General features: G+C 40.5%; 1 protein-coding gene and 1 long non-coding RNA gene across 4 annotated transcripts in view; one reads left to right on the top strand and one right to left on the bottom strand.

Annotated features, from left to right (window-relative positions):
- The window catches only part of LOC144198960 (uncharacterized), a 46,221-nt gene extending 37,267 nt beyond the window's left edge, over positions 1-8,954 (top strand). Inside the window, exons 2-5 of the long non-coding RNA XR_013326811.1 lie at positions 4,426-4,544; positions 6,912-7,038; positions 7,795-7,894; positions 8,812-8,954. This is a non-coding gene — a long non-coding RNA (uncharacterized LOC144198960). The remainder of the gene's footprint in view (positions 1-4,425; positions 4,545-6,911; positions 7,039-7,794; positions 7,895-8,811) is intronic.
- LOC144198953 (teashirt homolog 1-like) overlaps positions 1-20,185 on the bottom strand; it is a 38,591-nt gene that overhangs the window by 15,819 nt on the left and 2,587 nt on the right. Inside the window, exons 1-2 of one of the 3 annotated variants that reach the window (XM_077720224.1) lie at positions 19,001-19,438; positions 18,243-18,789 (exon numbers count right to left, since the gene is read on the bottom strand). In XM_077720224.1, the coding sequence (XP_077576350.1) occupies positions 18,243-18,282 (40 nt within the window). In that variant the 5' untranslated portion in view covers positions 18,283-18,789; positions 19,001-19,438. Of the gene's footprint in view, positions 1-18,242; positions 18,790-19,000; positions 19,439-20,185 lie in introns of those variants that run through there. The other 2 variants (XM_077720225.1, XM_077720226.1) reach the window with 2 other exon arrangements.

The raw sequence follows: 20,185 nt of genomic DNA, 5'->3' as shown, positions 1-20,185 counted from the left end.
CATAGCTAGCTGCAATAGGCCCCTGTACACCTGTAACCCTTGTGAGCATAAGTGATTCAGAAAATGAATGAATACTTACATTCACCAAATTCTGAAAGCGCGCAAGTGCTTGATGGCTGCAACAATTAAATTTAACGTGCTAAGTACCTAAAGCCAAACTGCCCTGCCGATTATCCAATGTTTGGGGCAACAAAAAGTCGAAAGCTTTTAAAAATTACAAACTTTAGAAGTGAATGTTTGTAATGAATGGGTGCATTAGCTACTGGTTGAGCGCAGTGACAATACATGAAAAAGCTATACAGTGTACATGTATAACATTTTTTATCTGACTTGTTTTTAATATTTTTAATTTTATTTTTTAACTATGTTCTTTACTTTTTTGCCTCTGACTGCCCCTCATTCATTCCTTACTGTCCCACTCACTATTTTTCTCTCCCCGTACGAGTCCTGGCATCTGTAAATATTTGATCTGGCAACCTTGTAATAGATTGACAGGTAATGAGTAGGTTGAAGGAGCGACAGAGACAGGAGCAGGTGTTCAGCACAGTCTTTTTGGCCAGTGCTTAGCTGCCATGTCCTTCACTTCTGCACCTCACCGCAACCACCCTCTTCTTCCTTACTCATTGGCTGAATTGTCCCCCTTCTTTCCTCTTTCTCCTTCTTTTTCTCCAGCCCAATTTCTCTTGCTAAGCATAGTGGACTATACGATCCATCACAAAATGACACGCTCGGACATGGACTGTCTTTATGTGGAGGGGCAAGAACAGCGCTGTGGAAATAAATAGAAAAATGAACTCAGCGTCACACGTCAGCAGAATAAATTCAAGGAGACGAAGAGACATACTGTATTTATAACATCCCAGATGTACAGTATAAGTAACTTTTTACCTATGCTTGAAAAAAAGAGTTGTGCCAAAGTGCTATGGAAAAAATGGCTATTTTTGACACTATTACATAAAACCTAAGAAGCCATGTCTCCCTTAATGTTTAAATCCTTTAACACACATGTCAAAAGAGGTCAGCAACATGACATTTGCTTTCATCTTTTAATATCATGTAATAGTGGGGGAAATAATGTGAAAAGGGCCCGAGTGCAATGACTATCAACGGGCCCCTTGAGTAAGCCTGTGCAAGGGGGTAGGGGTTTGGGGTGCTTATATATAAATTTCAACACTTATACACTCTATTATCCAGACATCATCATGCATTATTTTGAGAACCTACACTCACCCACTCATGCCCCTTTTATGCACCAAAACATGACCTCTAGAGACCCAGGTGCGGCCACTCTACCAGTCCCTGCAGCCCCCGCCCCTTCTAATTTCCACTCATGTAATATTAGACAGCATAGCGATCCATTATATATTCCTGAAGAGCTCAATCCACTATAAAATTGATATCTTTTGATGGAGAATTTGTCTTAACAAAGACCTTTTTTATTTTATTTGTTTTTTGACTGGTAATGATTGACTAGTAGTATTAAGTAAAATTATATAAGAACAGCCTTAGTCGGCCACCTTACGCTGTTCAATATACGAAAGAGGAAAGAAAGCAGTAAAACAAAAGAAATCTTCTAAAATACGACGCATTGAAGCATTACGGATCATTCAATATTTTTGTTTTTTTTTTTACTAATCTTTGCATATCACCAATGTGAGCATAATCAATTAGGTGTCCTCTCATTTGGAGCCTCTTGACTACTTCCATGTTCCTCTCTTGCTGACTCAGAATTGTTAAACATTATAGTTTGCAAACTAAGGATGTAGGTGGAGCACAGAAGAGAATTTAGAGAGAGAGGGAGCTTTGCTAACACTGAAAGGGAGGCCGAATGGTATCGAATTAGTCAAGCAAGAAAAAAAACATTTTCAAAGAGTAAATTCATTCTAGTATGCTGCTCTGCATTCCTTTAAGGACAAGTAAAATGGCAAACTAACCACTGTAGCATGAATATAAGTTGAAGCAGGAAAGGAAGGCCGTGTTCTGCTGTCAAAAAAGCAGAGACAGTCAGGTAGAAAAAAGTATTTGGTCTATAAATCCATCCCTTTGGTTTATGGCTGAATATTAAAGGGCAGGGCACCCTACTAAATCAGTAAGCCAAGAAAAGACAGTATGGCTCAAAAGGGAAGCATTTGCATGTTTCTTCAAGCATTCCTGAGAAGTGAACAAAGCTGTTATATCAACATGATAAGTCAAACAGTTCAGATTGATGAAGAATTGCGATTACATTAAACAAGATGGATACCATGGTGGATCTTCTCACTGTCACATACTACTTTAATCAAGTTATGTGGGAATTTGTATACAAATACCGATTTCATCTAATTTTTTCTTCAAATCAGCATGTTCAGAAATGTATTTCATGTTGAAATTCAGCACCTGGGCAGTTTTATTTCCTATTCATAGTTACATAAATGTTGCATCACCTGACAGTCTAACAGGAACTTTAATTATTAAAAAATAAAGCTAGATAAGAGTGTGTAGAATTAAAGAGAAAGCCACTAAGCTTAAAATGAGCCTCAATTGTCACTTTTCTCAAAGAGAACCTGTCATGTGAAAAAAGTAAAAAGGGGAAAAAAATCACTGATGCACAATCACATTCAAACACACTTTGCCATCATTTAATAACTCTTAGAGCCACACACACACGCACAAACTTACAGGCGGACACACACCCACACACACATTGAAAACATGCAAACAGACACCCACATATACACGCTTTTTAAGCTCTCGCTTGGCATCAGCTGTCACGCAACCTGTCTCGAAAAACTAAGCAGAGACAGACGCTGTCAACTTAGAGTGCCTCAAATGCCCACATTGAGAAAGGCAGAGGAAAAATCAGGCCTGTCGCTCGGTATAATTTTCACTAATCCTTCATGGAAGATAGTAAAGTCTATGGCATATCTGCCTAATAGCATCAGTCACCGCCAGGTTCTAATCTCATATTTAGACCCGTTTCCATCACGGACTGACGACAAAAGCACCAGCACACAGTGTGATTACCTTCTTCTTTTTCTTCTTTTACATTTCTGCATGACTTGACTTCTGATAATAGTGGTTTGAAAGAAATACATGAGCAAAACTTCATCGCTTAGTGGAGGTGGAAAGAAAGTCATTCCAGGTAGCGAGAAGTCAGGTATTTTGAGGGAAAAGGGACAAGGTAGCAAACTATGCCGTAAAAAAGGAAAAACTGCATGCACAATGATTAATTTGTTCATATTCAACATCGCTTATTCTTGACACGGGGTGCTAGAGCCAATCTAAGCTGATTTCGAGTGAGAGGCGGACTACAACCGAGATTGGTCGACAGTCAGTCGCCGGGCACACAGACACATTCACACTCACAAACATACAATCAATCTTATGCAAAATCATGCACATTTAAATAGTAATTTAAAAAAACATTTAAGCATGTGACCACCAATTCATACAATTGCATATGCATCTTTTTGGAGCATTTACAACCTGTGGCATTTGTCCTGCTCTGCTGGCTGTTTTACCACGTGCATTTGAATGCTGACTGGAGTGCATCCCTCTCTTTCAGAGACAGCACCATAAAGGAAGACACACAATGAGAGCTCTTTTCAGTCGAGTGGGCCTGCCTGGGGGTAGGGAAGCACCTCCAAAACTGCCACTGTTCCTTAACTTGCGGCACAATGAGGTGCTAAGCGTTCCTGAATAATAAGAGATTACTCATAAAGATGACAAACAGAACAAAAACAAACTACACAAATGCCTTTTAGTTGCATTTTTTCCCTACAACTGCAAGTGGGTGTATGTATGTGTCGGTCTTTGTGTATTATTCTGCGGAAAGAAGGGAGACAAAAAGTAGGGGCAGTAGTGCAAGGATCCTAATGAAGCTGTAAATCAGCGCCCGATGAGAACAATCTCTGAAGGGAGATCACATCACTAGAGATCAATCCAGACAGGCACACACAACAGAATGAAGATGAGAAACAGCTAGACACAAACACATGCCAGAATTCCCAAGCGAGGCCGACTTATGGACGTACGAGCAAGTATATGCACATAAATACCCTCAGCCTAAATCGTGCACTGTCATCTCCGAGCTAATAAACTGTGTCCATGCTGTCCCACAAGAGAAGGGCTGGACAAACTGATCCACTGTGGGTGGAGGTTTTTGTTTTGTGTTTCTGCTGAAACTAGAAGCACCAGACTGCAATCCACTGATTGCACTTTTAAGGATACCAGATTTGTGGAATTGTTTCCTCTTTAGAGTTTGGAACGAAAGCCCGCACCCACTGCAGCCTTTTGTGGAATAGTTTGCCCACCCCTGCACTAGAATTTACCCAAAGGTGCAAGAGTTGCACCTTTTTTGTTGAATCCAGCACATGCAATAAATTTGCTGGTGATGGAAGATCTGAAAAATCTGATAGCCTCAATTTAGCTCTGCTTTAAATACAGATCCCCGTCTGAAATGTTGATGATGGGGAGTTGAAAGAAGGAGAAGCAGAAGAAACTGGGTGCTGGTCTGACCTGATTGCGGAAGGATGGCATGTAATTGGTCTACACAGTTCTTACAGGTAATGTCGGATCCTCTTTGTGCTCCCTGCCAGTTCATAACTTGTTTCAAAAATAAATAAGGCTCATGAAAATTGTGTTGCTATGAACATTGTAAGTCTGTAGTTTCATAATTGAATTAAACAGTTTGCTCGGGACCAAAAGCTTATGTTGGCTATTGTACGAGTGAAACATTCAGCATTGGAACTCCCCCCATACAATACACAACCTTGAGCTGTGTGTACAAAGGAGGGGGTGGGAAGGATTTAGTAGACTGAGACTGGGGAGTTTAAAGGAATGAACTACCGATGACCTTTAGGATGGGTCATCACTCTGTGATACCCCTTCTGAATATTCGTTTCAGTGACATACAACATCTTTTAACCCCGAGAGACAAAGAAGGGAAATATTTTGACTGTCAGGAAAGCTCCCTCGTGTTTTGTACTTTTTGGTTTTCACTTCCCCTTACTCGCTCCTTTTGTCTGTCCACTACCATGTGCTGCCCAAAGTTGGATTTTTAATTATTAAACAAAGACTCTCAAACTGATTTTATTTCAAGGATCCTCCGGCTGTCTGACCTGTCTGCACCAAGTATCTATTATTAGAAAAGTTATTGTTGCATTCCGCTATTATGTGTATGCAGTGTGGTTTCCGTTAGGATTTTTGTAAACATACATTGACTTCAACATGAACAGGATATATATAATGTCCAATGCCCATATAAATGAAACCAAAGAGAATGATTTAAATATATATTTTTTTACATTATGTGACCTATGATCATTCCAAATACAGTTAAAAAATAATTTTAGTGAAGGGATAACGACTTTCTTGTAGTAGACTTTTTTTTCCCTTTTCATTCTAGAAGATGCCTGATGGTTTTGTGCTAACAATTAGTGGTATCTGGAACTGTTAATAATTTTCTCCACTCTGGTTTCAGTTAAAGAAAGACATAATCTAAAACATGATGCTGCAACTACGGCACTTTGCTAAATTGTTGTGTTCTTTGGCGATTAGTACAGTTTAAGTCAAATACAGTTTTGGGAAGTTAAACCATTTGACCAACTTTTTTCAATTGATCATAACATCATTTGGAAAGTGAATTTGGAAAAGTAGAAAGCATTTTTTTTCATATACGGTAGATATGCTTGCATCTTGCAATCTATCCCTACACATTAAGAAAAGGGAATGTTGATTTGACTAGAAAAACATTCAAAAAAGTCTAAAGAACAGTTGGCCTGTATTTTATTTCAAAGAAAAACACTTCACATGGTGGCGTGTTGTGTTGCACAAATCCATCATGTGTTTGAATGTGATTGGTAAATTGTGTACCAGCCACAATATGAGATCCAAAAGTAAACTACCACATTGCCGGTTGATTTTTACTCCCCCTCTGGAAAGATTTCATTTCTTTTTGTCAATAGAGTTGTGTAGTTCAGTCACAAACTTAAACACGTGGAAATTATTTGTTCTAGTCTAATTATTTTTAGCACAAACAATTTCAAATGTTTCTATATCTTATATCCATTCTATACCTGCAGAAGCTAATGAGAGCCAAAACAACCAATACCAACAGGGTCATAATATTAGATGGAGCGCCTAACACTCCATATAACCCCCAGTAAACTATGGGGTTCATTTTAAAATTCAACAATTTGTCTTCAATGCTCGAAATGGTTTCATCTTGTCTTATTTAAGTAAACTGCTTCATCTCTCGGGCCCTGTTCTAGTGCTTCATTTGGCCAGCTGTTCCTAAAATTCTACGGGAAAACTTAAAACACAAATCATTGATAAAAAAAATGAACCCATAATTGTACTGCTACTAGGAGATGAAACGAGAATGTCAAATGAAAGAGGAACACTACCAGACAAAAGTTGCATATTAACAATAGATCCAACTTAAAAAAAAATGAAAATACACCTGTTTGAGATAGTCATACCTCAACTTGTTCCAGATATACATTATTGGTATTGGATTAAAAAACTTATAGAAACAGAATGAGGTAAGAACAAACAAAATCCACAACTCATAGCAGTGAGAAACAAAAGCAGCTTTTCAAAGTGGCATTGTCTCACTAGATCATTATGTCCAATAAAGCATTGCAGCATTGCTAATTGTGAGTGCAGTTATAATGATTAGTTTTTATCTATTTCTAGTAATTTATATGCAAAAATATTTTTTATGAAAAATAGTCTGTGGCAATAAAAAGGATTTCTGCCTCTCCAAGGTTTAAAAATGCAGTATAAAGACAATGAATATGAAAGAAACACATTATATCATTTATAAATGAAGCTATACTAGTTCTGACAGGCCACCACAACTTGGCTCAAAAAAGCATAATTTAGGGACACTGATGGTAGATTAATTGATTATCCTAATTTGTCTACAGATGTGAAGTATGACAGTTTGTTTGTCCATGGGTGCACTGAAGTTGGCTGTTCAGGGTGTATCCTGCCTTCCACTCAACATCTGACAAGCAAAGCATCAGAACACTGGTGACCCCAGCACACAAAAATGTATGTTCATTTCTTTGGACACAATGTGAAGTTCTATTGAATTAATAATCCATTTTAAAAAAATGGAAGGCCTGGTGACAGAGTGTTAGTATGTCGGTTTCACAGTTTTGGAGTCAAGGGTTTGATCCCAGATCGGTCCTCACTGTGTAGAGTTTGGATGTTCCCTGTGGCCTTGTGTGGGTTTTCTCCGGGTAGTCTGGTTTCCTCCCACATCCCTAAAACGGGTGGTAGGCTTGTTGAACACTCTAAAACTCCCTTAGGTATAAGTGTACACGTGAATGGTTGTCCGTCTCCTTGTGACCTTGAATTGGCTGGCCAGGGATTCAGGGTGTCCCCACCTGGTGCCCGTAGTTACCTGGGATGGGCTACAGCAGCCCCCACAACCCATGTGAGGATAAACAGTTCGGAAAATTAATTAATTAATTAATTCATTCAGTCATTCATTATTTTTTTTAAAAAAGGGAAGGGCATCCAGGTGGGTTAATGTAATGATCCTGGAACTGGCTCGGATGGAGTAAACACAGCGAGAACTAACAATGGGGATAGATGAAGGGTACCGATGAAAGGTTGAGTTGGTGATGGATGAGAGGAAGCTGGAAGAGGTGCAAATGCACGGTGCTAAGACATTAATTCAAAAAAAATTGTAGATAGGCATGACGTGACTAGACTGAAATAGCTTCCAATGTTAACTGTTGGTCACAATAGACATGACCCATGTATACAATATGCTTTCCCATCTAATGTTTTCTTTAACAGGGCCTCAAGTGCTCAGTTTCATCTCCTTTCAAACCTCCAGAGGAGGCCCGACAATCTTTGAACACAGTAATCTCCTCGTCAAATGACACGTTTGTGACAGGTATGTGGAATGTCAACGTAAGCTAAGAATGTTATGAGAGTGTAACCAGAAGGCAGCCAATAAACATGTCTTCGAGCAGAATGGTTTATTTAACTTCCACAATAAAATAATGTGTTATCATGAGTAGATTTTGCAATTGTTTATGATATTTTGTGGTTTAGCGTTGTATTAATGGTGGGCTTACATTGCAGTTACTCTCTACGTACAGAAATGTGCACATGGCTTCAGTGAATACAGAGAAAACCGAAAACATAACAGAGCCATTTTTTTGGCACCACGCGAAGTAAACAGGGAGGGTCGAGGTAGTGGGTGGGAAGGGGGATGTAGCGAGAGAAAATGAGGAGAGTGAACGGCGGGGGCGGGCCGAGGGTGTAGAGATGAGGGAGGAAGGGAACAAGGGAGAGAGGGAGGGTTGAGTGTTGGAATGAACTCTCTCAGGCTTTGTGGTGTGCGTTTCCCAAGGCCCCCGCCTGGCCTCTTTGATAAATGACACATGTCATTCTGTCAGCTTGTGACACTGCAGCTGGGAGGCCCTGTGATGTATTGCTCTGCTGAAAAAGGAAATCAACTTTTTTCCTCCCTCTCTCTCCTGCTCCCAATGTCTGTCTGCCCCTCTCGTCCCTCCTTCCTCTGCACTCTCCCGCCTTTCTTTCGGCTCAGGCTGAGTGCATGGCCTTTTTATATGAGGATTTAGGTTTCCCTGGTCAAGTGCGCTCCCACCTTCTCTCTCTTCCAACAGCAAGAGAGACGTGGTGAAGCCAGGTTGAGGCAAGTTCAGTCTTACAGACACAATGCTATTATCATCCTATAAAAGCTGAGCCTTTGAGGAAGGAATCAACATTGCATTTGTATTGATTCCTGGATTTATGGTTAAAAGCAAGGAAATAAACAGAGTAAACCGTTTTTATTTTTTTTAGTCAAGAGGTAAATAGGGAAGAAGAAGAAGGAGGAAGAAATTCCTGTAAAGCAGGATGACTGGTGTCTCCTACTGGGTCATCTGTCATCCATGTGTTTGACTGGAGGACGAGCACATGCTGCCTAACTGTACACACACACACACACACACACACAAACACACACACACACACACACACACACACACACACACACACATACACACACACACACACACACTCTTAGACATACACTCACAGGACCTGAGAATGAACTTTGTAAAGTCACACACACACACGCCTTATGAATACAAACAGTTAAAAGGCTGTCAGAAGTCAAGTCAGAAACCAGCATTATAAATCTTCAAACAGGGAAACTACCTATGATCTAGAGATGTTAGTTTGTAATACAAAATGATCCAGCCAATGAACTGTTTCTCCGGCCAACCTTCATCTGCCTTCCTTACGGACAACCTATCAGAGAATCCAGCTAAGACTTCCTTTCCATGCACCACCCCCACAATGGGTGGGCTTGTGAATAGTGAGAGCAATTTGTCTTTCCTCTTCTTGTATATACTGTACGATCTTATTCATACTCTGATCAGCCCCCTTCCTCCCCATTTGACACACATAGATATGCACGCATGCTCGCACACACAATTTCTCTCAACGGCTGACCTGTTATTGGTGCTTTAGAGATTTAACAGCCAAAAAAGGAAAGAAAGAAAATATGCATGACTCAGCCATGAAAGAGGTACAATTTAAGTACGACATACAAACAACTATTTGGAGTTGGGCATCTGTGTCCAAATTTGATGACTATAATTCACTCCAGTGTGTACACAAAGAAATGTTATGTTAAATCCACAACTTTTTTTCCGACGTCTACCTGTTATACACTACAATCACTCTCTGTGTGTACATGAACATGTGAATCAATGTACAATAGGATGAATGGACTTTTTCTGGTTCACTAGGCTACGTAGAAGTATGGGTGGGATATCCAGTATTCATGAAGGTATATTGAAAAAATACGTGTTCGTGCAGTATTTAAACATACATTCAAAGTCAACAATGGAGGAAGCTAAGAGGAGAAAGAGAGAGCAAATATCACTACAAGGAATTCCCAGATTGTCCAGACTGCGGCCACCTGGAGGTCATGACCTGTTCACGACCCCATCAAATGTCTTCTCTGGCCGTGGTAGAGTTGTATGTTTGAGAGGTGTATGTGGGGGTGGGAAAACAAGGCATCGTTAAGACTGAGTGATGAGTAGTGCCGATGTCAGACGACTGCAGAGTAGACCAGTACCAACACTGTATTTATATATGCCAGAAGGCCCACACAATGCTGCCGACAGCAGTGTGTATGTGTGCTTAGTATAGAGGGGGTTTCACCACAACTGGTATGCAGCCCCTGTTAGCAAGCTGCCTGTGATCCACAGAATATTGCCATGCATATGTGGACAACAACCATTGCATAGAGACTTGTTTCTTGGCAATGGTAAAATATTTCTGCATTAACATCTAATTTATCCCATCTACAGTACATACTGTACATAATCAAACCACTGTGTGTATTTTCTTGTAATCAATTGGCGATTTTAATGTTATGATCACAGTAACTTAAAGGCAGAAACGATTAGTAAAGGAAATGGGAAAGTGAGTTGACAATAGGGTCTGTGTGCTTTTTTTTTTGTAAAGCAGCCGTGTTGGGCCTCAAGGTCAGCTGATAAACAACGCATTCACAAGTAAAGCGCGGCAAAGGCGGAGAACTTGCTGCATGCACCATTCTCCCCTACATTTGCGAACACCCTCCACAATTAATCACTGCAATTGTTACACCATGGTAATACCAAAAACAATCCCGATGATCACAGGCACAAACAAAATTTCAAATTGCTATCATCCATCTCACCTGCCCTAACAGGGTAAGGAGGGGGGGTTGAGGTGGGTAAGTGAGCTGCTCATTGGTCTACCTTTCTGTTTTCTAAAGGCCTCACCAGTACTGTGATAGTGAAAAATTAACAGCAGGCAGCCAAATGGGCAAAGGCGCCAGCGAGATGGAATCAATGCGCGGCATCTGCGGCAAGAGCAGCTATGTAAAACACTTGCCTTAAGTCAGCCGTATCCGGTTAATATTTAATCCCTCCATCCATCTCCACAAAGAGCATTTCCCTTTTAGCTTTAGCTGCCGTTTACTTTGATTACACACAGGCGTTTAGGGCGAGCGGGGGCAAAGCAAGAATGATAAGAGAGCACACATGCTAAGTGATTTGCATGGGGATGGGAATATTTTCAGGTCTGATAATCACTCGGAGCAGGCCATTTCCAGTTTCAGACAAAAGAGAAGATATATGCCGGAAGATAAGAAGAAAAACTGAGCTTAGGTTGTGTAGAGGGAAATAAATGACGAATAATGGAACTCTAAAAACGGCCTGAATTCCCTTTGGAGGGTTTCTCTTATAATAAAACATGTTTTGCCATAAAACTGGAATAGTAAGGTAACTGAAATATTGTCTTCTGTGTGGAAAAATAAATGTAAAATTTAAAGGATGAGCATGTGAATTCATTGCCTATCTGGATATTCTTCTGTAGTGATGCCGTGTTTTTGCACTGCAGGTTTTGCCGGCAGCTTTTACGAAGAAGCGTCAAGATCATTCTGTGATCAAACTGGAAAATGCATTAATTACAGAACCCAAAACTGTGAGCAGTGGGCCAAAAGGTCAATAACATTATAAAATAAACCAAACACGTGATGTTCTATATAATTAGACATGTGGAAGTTGACAGAAAGGGTTACTTAAATAAACTAATTTGTACCTTTTACACATACACACACATCCACACACACACACACCCACGACTACAGCCAAATGTCTGCTGGTCTTTTACTCACTGCACTTTACTGAAACATAACATCATAAAACGCTGTGCCAGAGCAGAAATGAACTTCAAAAATGTCCAATAGCATATGGAGAATGTAGAATAACAACAGACATGTGCTAAACCAACAATGGTTAGGAGGATCTCAGTGACTTAATAGCTGAAATCCGGAACTATTTAATACACAAAACATAAGGTAACATTGGCAATGGATGTGCTGTGAGATATGTGAGACATATTGATACAATGATAGCTAATTCTCTCTCGAATTGATGACGTAATTTCATTGATTTACATTAGCGCATCAAAGCATTCCCAGTATGATGAAGCGCAATTCTTTACTGAAAGCAAAAATAAAACAGTTTATTAGATACACATTTTTTTCATTATTTATTATTTTATCTCCTCTCGTTTGTAACGACATTGTTTTTGTATTTAATCTCATTAGATGGTGGAGATGCTCATAATGTGATGTCAGTGTAATGCCTGTACTTTTAGATTGTTTAGGTCAATTAAGTAATAGCGGGCACAAAGTCAAAAAAATGTCACTGTCACACCTCCAGAGACAGACAACCATCCTCATGATCAAAAGCACACTGAGTTATTGATCAGCAAGAGTCTGCTCCTGGTTGCTGCTCCAGAGGAAGCCGAGTAAGGACAAGACTGACAAGGGTAAAATGCTACATTTCTCTCACCTAAGTTTACAGATTGCCATTGTCTGTATGTGTGTGGGGAGGCTATGAGGATGTGTCTGCCATGATGAAGTAAATGTGTATATGTTGTGGGGAAGAAAATGGTGGGGTCACAGCTGTTGGCGGAGAATCTGTCCATCGTCTCATTCATCCGTCAACTCTAATACCCATCCTAAAAGGTGCCGCTCTACCTTTTTCACAGCCAGCCAAAACTAGAAAGTCAGTTTCCGTGCTTCTGTTGCCAATCTAAAGTTGCAAATATTGTCAAATAGAAAAAAAACGATAATTTAACCCTCAACGATATGTTGAGAATATGCGTTGTTTTATGACATACAAAGGTAGGCTCAATAATAAGGTATCTGGGAAAGAAAAGAGCATTTATCACTAACAAAAACAACAACAGATATTTTCTTGATGCTTTTGAGTGTCAGAATATATTTGTTTATTTAGATTGCTGAGGAATGTGAGGGGGGAAAACAGGCGGGATATTGGTACGAGGAATTAAAAGGGGGGGTGGTGTGCAGGGGTAAAAGGAGAGATGAAAGGTGTGTGAATGCAGTGGGAAGAGAGAAAATGTGAGATAGAGGGAGAGAGAGACGGGAGGGGGAAGAGCAGCATTAAATGATGCAGAGGCGGAGGAGCGTGCAAGATTCGGGTGTCCCTGGATAGGACTCTTCTGTAGTAGGCCCATCTTGTTTGTCTTGTTTGTTTGTTGGCATCAAAGCACTGCCTCTCACTCCCCCTGCTTACTGATGTAATGAGTGGGTAAGCTACATGTTGTTGTTTTTTGCTTGCACTGAGGAATTCAAATACTTATTAGACAAAATATTCTGTAATTGCTCATCTTTTATTGATAGAAGCAACATGTTAAATTTGACTCTAGCAGTCTTGCTGGTAGACTCATGAGGGGCCAAGGCACTGATCAAGAGAGCAAATGTACCCCAGCTACAAAAATGCAATACTTTAGTTAAGAAAATTTTAGATGTCGATTTTTGCTTCTTAAATCTTGCATGACTACTTCTTGCAAACGCTTCCCCTCTTATCTTCTTCATGTCTTTGCCTGAAGGCAAATGTTTTGATAAATTTGCTCCTAAATCTCACATTTCCTCCATTACAACAAATTGTAAAACGAGAAAGTACCTATTAAGTAAAATATACATTTGACTAAGGTGACAATATAATCAGTTTTCTTTTGACAACAGGGGAAAATTAACCTCACAAAAACCTGGTAGAAAATATTTTCCACAGAGTTTAATAGTACCTAAAAAGACTGTACGTCAACTTGTCAGCAGAATCCCCGAGGGTTGCTTTCTAGCCGTTTCAAACTTAATTCTCTCTGCCTTTTGTTTTTTGTTCTTTTTTTTTTTTTTATTCCATGACCTGTTGCTGTTTTTATGCACTGCGAGGCAGACAACAAAGCACATCTGGCTACTTTAATGATATGACTTCCCATCACACTAAGCCACCTCCATTATGGCCTCCCATGGAGACATGCCGGCTCCACTTTAACCATTAGCTAGAGGTGTGTGTGTGCATGTGAGTCCTTACAAGTGTGTGTTAAGTACAGCGAGGACAACACAACCCCCGTGCCGGTGGCAGAGTGCCCTGGGGGCATGTCTGGTTAAGGATGCCCTGAAAAAAAAAGGAGGGTCTTTTCTATATTTTGTGCTTTCTATATCCCTTTCTATAAATATATACAATTTCTAAATCTCACTAATTGCAGTGATTAGTCATGAGAAATCAATAACTCTGTTGGAACAGTATCTGAATCCATTCATTTCTGACAGAGTGCACATTTGAGTGCATACTACGAGACGGAAACCAACGGCCGCTTATATTGGTAATGTAGAATTAATGCATTGTTTAATCTTTGAATGATCTGAATTCCCCATTTAAATGTAACAATTTGTTTGCTTGTTAACCCCGGAGGAAAAGTGGCTATCGATGAGGCCGATCAATGCCACGTGGAAACAGCGCCGCTTCCTCCAGTAATAGTCAGCTGGAGCCGAGTGTGAATAGCACGTACACACACACACACACAAACTCACAGATGCTACGGGAAAATGCCTAAAAGGTAGACAGTACAACTAAATTAGGGGGAAAAAATGGCTTGTTGTGGATCAATGTTGTTTGCGAGGAGTGAACGGATTCGACAGTCGAAGGTAATAAATAAGTGGAGCTGCTCTTTTTGGTTGTCGTTTTCTTCTTTTAAAATTTTTTGTAGGACGAAATGAAAAAAAAAAAGGTCGTTTGAGCTCTCCGAAAACAGGTCCTCCTGCAGAGGATGACTAACATGGTGCGGTTACCATTACACCCGTTCAAGTTATTCATTCCAGGAAAACTAACACCGGCCCGGCCTAAACGACACTCTGTGTAACACTGTTACACTCTTTAAATGGATTGGTTTACACTCTCCATTTCACATAGAAGATTTTTTACATTTGATTTGAACACTTTTCATTCGAACCGTTCCGCCACTTAAAATATTAAGAAGGGAAACAAGTCACTGTACTGAAATGTTATTTTTTTAATAACTCCAAGGGAAGCGCTGTTAATGAAGGCTATACGCACACCTTTAGATGACACACTCTTTAAGAGAGTGGGATATGCAGAAAGGCGGAGCACCACATAAATCTAAACATACTGTTGATTTCAGGGAAAGAATATCGTATAACAGTACCATCAAGTAAGAGCACAAAGGTCGCTGTGTAATCTTAGCTACTCCGTCCATGCAAAATCATTCATCCCTGAGCACAGTGAGCCTCCAGCTGGGAATAAACTGGAGGCCTTCAGCGAGGTAGTGACAGAACAAAGTCGGGATGTTTTTTTTTTTACTTTCACAACATAATACATGCTGACCATTTATGACCCGGTAATGATTTAACCCGTCGAGTGTGGCGTACACAAAAGTGCAAACATAAAATGCCTGCTTTGAGAAAAGATTCACGGGAGGGTTATCAATCCAGATGCTAAAAGTAGTCACTAGTACCAAAAAAATTGAATGGAAAGGAATGTTTTTACTTTTTGAAAGAAAGCATGTCATTCAACCTTTACTTTAAAAAAAAAAGATGAAATAAAGATAACAACAAAGCACAATGTGATCTGCTCGACATGTTTCGACTTGCTGATTACCAGGTTATAAGAGAGGTGGCGGAAGGTTTGGCGAGGCCTTTCTAAAGGTCATTAACTGGCATTGTCTCCTGACGTGATTAGTCAGGTAGCAAAGTCCATTTGTCACCTGCACAGGCAAATTGAGTTGGTGCTGCACTAGGGGCTATGGGGACTGTATAATATCAGCTTGATTACATCAAGGCAGCTGCGGACTTGACACCTTACTGAATTTGTCAGCATTAATCGTTAGGGCCTGTCACAAATCCATCAGCTGCACAGATAATTAGGGCTCTCTCTAATGAAGCCGACGGGTATAGCAACCTTAGCCCCATCACTTCCTCCTCTGAATGTGTACACTCGCGCACACGTAAACGTATTTTTTTCATAATTACCATCATGTGCTGCAGAAATAAAAAAAATGGATAAAATCTGTCCCCGCCTAATCTTCCTATTTAAAAATCATATTCTTGGTAAAAGAATAAACACTAGTCAAGTTTTTTTTTTTTTAAATCTCTCTCTGTTCAATTAAGTCATTCAATAATATACGGAGTCCATAAATGACAATCTGCACCCATGGCAGTAAGAATATGAATAGATTTGTTTTAACAAAATGTGTTGTGAGACTTTTTGACGCACATAAAAAAAAGAAAAAACAAACAAAAAACAAAAAACAAATCGCTTTTGCATTTTTGAGTCATTTTGAAAGAAAATTAAATTAAAAGCTCGATATCAACAACAAAAAAACTATCCGTAATCATATTAGGGGATTTATAAAAATGACCTATGTTTGAAATAAAAATATTATAATTTTAGATTTTAACAACAAGGTTTCAAAGATATTTAGTTGAAAAACAGGAATGTCATATTTATTATCAGGCATGCATGAGAAAAATGGGAGCGCGAGTAATACATAATGTTTTACTCAATGTGCATGATAGACATAACGGTTCAAACGTTATTACTGGTCGGAATATTTTTAAAAAAAATGTAAATAGTGCAATATACACAGTAATTACATCATAATAAATAATTATCACTTTATGATACACTTTTTAGGTCTGATTTTAAAACTTAAGCATTCGTCTAACTATACTATGGAGGTATCCACAGTATCAGCTCCCTTTGGGGTTTTGTGTTAGTCTGTTGTGTGTGTGGGTGTGTAAATGTTACTTAGTGCGTTTCGAATCAAGGGAGACTGAGCGGGTGGTACTACAGTTTGACTGTTTTGTTGATGGTAAAATAGAAAATCCAGGATGTCATATTGTAATAGTGCATTACAATAGATGATGGCACTCAGTGGACAATGTGAGGGATCAATGGGGTGTGTGATCCGAGGGGGGAGTTAAGGGGTCAAAGAGATGTCATGTTTTCATGCGGCGGGCTAATGAGAGTAACTCTGATTCCAACGAGGGTGACCTTTTCCAGAGGGGGTATTTTATTGAAATAACCAAAACCCCGACAAGCACACATACACTCAAGAGAAGAAACCTCTGCCTGTATTTGCTTTTCCTCTCAGACTCTGGGCCCGAATTCACGTCTTTGCTAGAAAGGCAGACAGCAATAAGTCGATGTTGAGCACCGGTTGCATGTTCTTTACTCCTTCACATCATCATCATCATCCTCCTGTACATCAACAGCAGCAGCTCTACATTTTAAGAGATAAAACCTGCCGAGTTCAAAGTCTTTCGGCGGCTGGCCCTCCTCTTCGACCCGCTTTGCACCTCATATTTCAAAATCTCTTTAAAATTCTGTAACTGTCTTTTGTTCACTCCAGTTGTTAATGCCTAACTTCAAAGAGTTGGCCTCATTAGCACAGAGGTAGAAACCCCTGTCACTCATTTACATTTGTTTAAAGGCTGGAGGGAGACGAGAGGAAAAAACAGGGGGAGTCCAGATCCAAACCACTAGAAGTCAATGGTGTCAGCCCTCTGCCAACACCCGGCTTTATCAGCTGGCCACACAGTAAATATTAGACTCCCCTCCAGCACTGGATATCGATTACGATACTGCACTGATTCTTGGAGAGGATGAAGGGTGAATTTGGGAGGGAATACAACATCTAAAACCTCAGTATTTATTTGAGTTGAAAAATAATGACTTATATGACAGAGATTTGTTTGTACGGGTGAAATTTTAGTTAAGCGCTCAACGATGCTTACAATCTTTAGTTTTAAATTTGACTTCCCAGCCTAAAAATCAATTTTCCTAATCTGATTCCAAACTTTTTTTTATGATCCATGCTGTGACAACAGGAGTGAAGTACTAAACCTGACAGAGCACGGCTGCCTTTCTAAAAGAAGTTATTGAAGTTTATCAGGAATTGATAGATCAGAGAGTCCCAAATGACAGACGATCAATCACCAGTCAAATCAAGGATGGCAATCCTCTAATAAAATAACAGACGCAAAAAAAAGAAACGCCTGTCGACAGTTTCTCTACTCATCATGAGTCACATTTAGGCCTCAAAAGCTTCCTTTTATCACCCCCAAAACGGCAACTATCAGTTTAAATTACCATCCCGAAAACAAGCCTGTCAATCAATAATTGAAGAGAATAAATGCACAGAAATGGATGCCATTTCTGCAATTATGCATGAATAACAGTCGAGGACTGAATTAGTAGTGCAACTATTTAAAAAAATGCTATTCAAGAGCTATTTCATTATTTTTAGCATGCAGCATGACTATAGGAATGTAATGGGAAATGGTTAAACTGCATAGAGGTATGTTTTTTTGTCTGATATGTGAGTTATGTTGCGGCGGATGATACCTGCTGATCGACGCGGTTCTTGCTGCTTTCTCCTCGGCATAGTGACCGTCAGCCTCCACAGTGTCTCTCATGCAGGAATTACAAAGAACTCAAGACTGTCAGTGGTGAAGAATCATCCCTTTTTGGTGGGAGAGCCTTTTGATCTTGAAGCTGAAAATGTCAGTCTTCTCTTTCACACTGGCAGATATTTTTAGACGTAATAACTGGATCGGCTCCAGCGACGTGAAGCTGAAAAATTACGAACGGATTGACGCAGCTCGGGAGACCTTCATGTCCATCAAAGATCATCTTCTTTCATCTCCCTCGTGGCCAGGTTGGAATTAAGAAAAGAAATCTTGGGACCCAAACTTTGTGATTTGGGGTTGGGGAAAAAAATCCAAATCTTCAACGCTCTCTTTGTATGGAGCGGTAGTTTTACTGTACTTTTTTTTTACACACACGCACACAGTAAAAGTAAAAGAATAAATAAACAAAACAAATAAGTCCGATGTGAATGAACACTGTTGATAAGAAACGAGTCCTCTCAGTTTCTTTTTAAAGCAGATCCCTAAAAGAAGAGAGAGAGAAAGACAGAGAGAGGCATTAGATGCGATAATGTCCGTCCGTTCGTCCCGTCACCATTACGCCACCTCAGCCGGGATCCAGCCTCACTCGTCCGGCGAAGACTTTCCCTCCCCTCCCGTTCAACCCACTTTCTCTCGTCGTGAACAAAAACAAACAAACAAATAAACAAACACAACGATCGCTTTCTTTCTTACCTACCCTCGCAGATTTGTGCAAACGATCATCTCATTGCATCTCGAGGACATAGTCGCATTTTAGAGGAGGCTCTTTTGATGCGGCGAGAAGGAAGGAATCACTTGAACAAGACGCATCCAAAGCTTTCGCCAACAACACATCTGATCGACATGGACTACTAACACGTTTGTCTCTTAAAAAAACGAGGAGGGGGACAAACGAGGGAAGGGGTGGTGGAGCAACTCCGGCGACAGATGCGAGCTCTTTTCCCCTCCTAAAAAGTAAAATTTGAAACACGGCGGACCGAGAAGCGATTTCAGACCGTCTCAACTGATAGACAGACGCATCGAGTGGCTTTTCCTGCTACATTTTTACTCCTCCCATTCTCCACAAGCGTCACCCCTGACAGAGGAGGCTACCTGTCAATCTTTTTAATTGTCCTGTCCCTTTACCCAACCAACTCTCCTCTCTCCCTCCTTTACGCTCCCTCCCTCCCGTTCTCCCCCTCTCTCCCTCTCTCTTCCTCTCTCTCCCTCTCTATCCCTCTCTCCCCCTCTCTCTCCCTCTCTCTCCCTCTCTCTCCCTCTCTCTCCCTCCCTCCCGTTCTCCCCTCTCTCTCCCCCTCTCTCTCCCTCTCTCTCTCTCCCTCTCTCTCCCTCTCTCTCCCTCTCTCTCCCCCTCCCTCTCTCTCCTCTCTCCCTCTCCCTCCCTCTCTCTCCCCCTCCCTCTCTCTCCTCTCTCCCTCTCCCTCCCTCTCCCTCCCTCTGCTGTAAAAAGCAAATCCTGACAATAGGGCTCATCTGATTCTGATGTAGCCATTAAAAGCACACAAACAAGAACCTCCAGGCAGATGGAAATGTTTTCACTACGTCATTATAGTGAGACTGTAAAAGTAGAAGAAAAGCAACAAAGACCAAATCCAGAATATGCTCCACGTGTGACACTAAAATGTGGTTTACATTTGGATAACCCAACAAAAAGCAAACAGATGCATATTCAATTAGTCAAACAGGCTCATGTTAGGGCGGCACAACGGATGAATAGTTAGCGCGTCGCCCTCACAGTGGGGGGCCTGGGTTCAAATCCAGGTCGGTCCACCTGTGTGCAGTTTGCATGTTCTCCCAGGGCTTGCGTGGGTTTTCCCCAGGCACTCTGGGTTCCTCCCACATTCCAAAGACATGCATGGTAGGCTGATTGGACATTCT

This window comes from Stigmatopora nigra, chromosome 7, assembly GCF_051989575.1.
Source record: "Stigmatopora nigra isolate UIUO_SnigA chromosome 7, RoL_Snig_1.1, whole genome shotgun sequence".
NCBI lineage: Eukaryota > Metazoa > Chordata > Actinopteri > Syngnathiformes > Syngnathidae > Stigmatopora > Stigmatopora nigra.
This window is presented reverse-complemented; position numbering and strand designations above follow the sequence as displayed.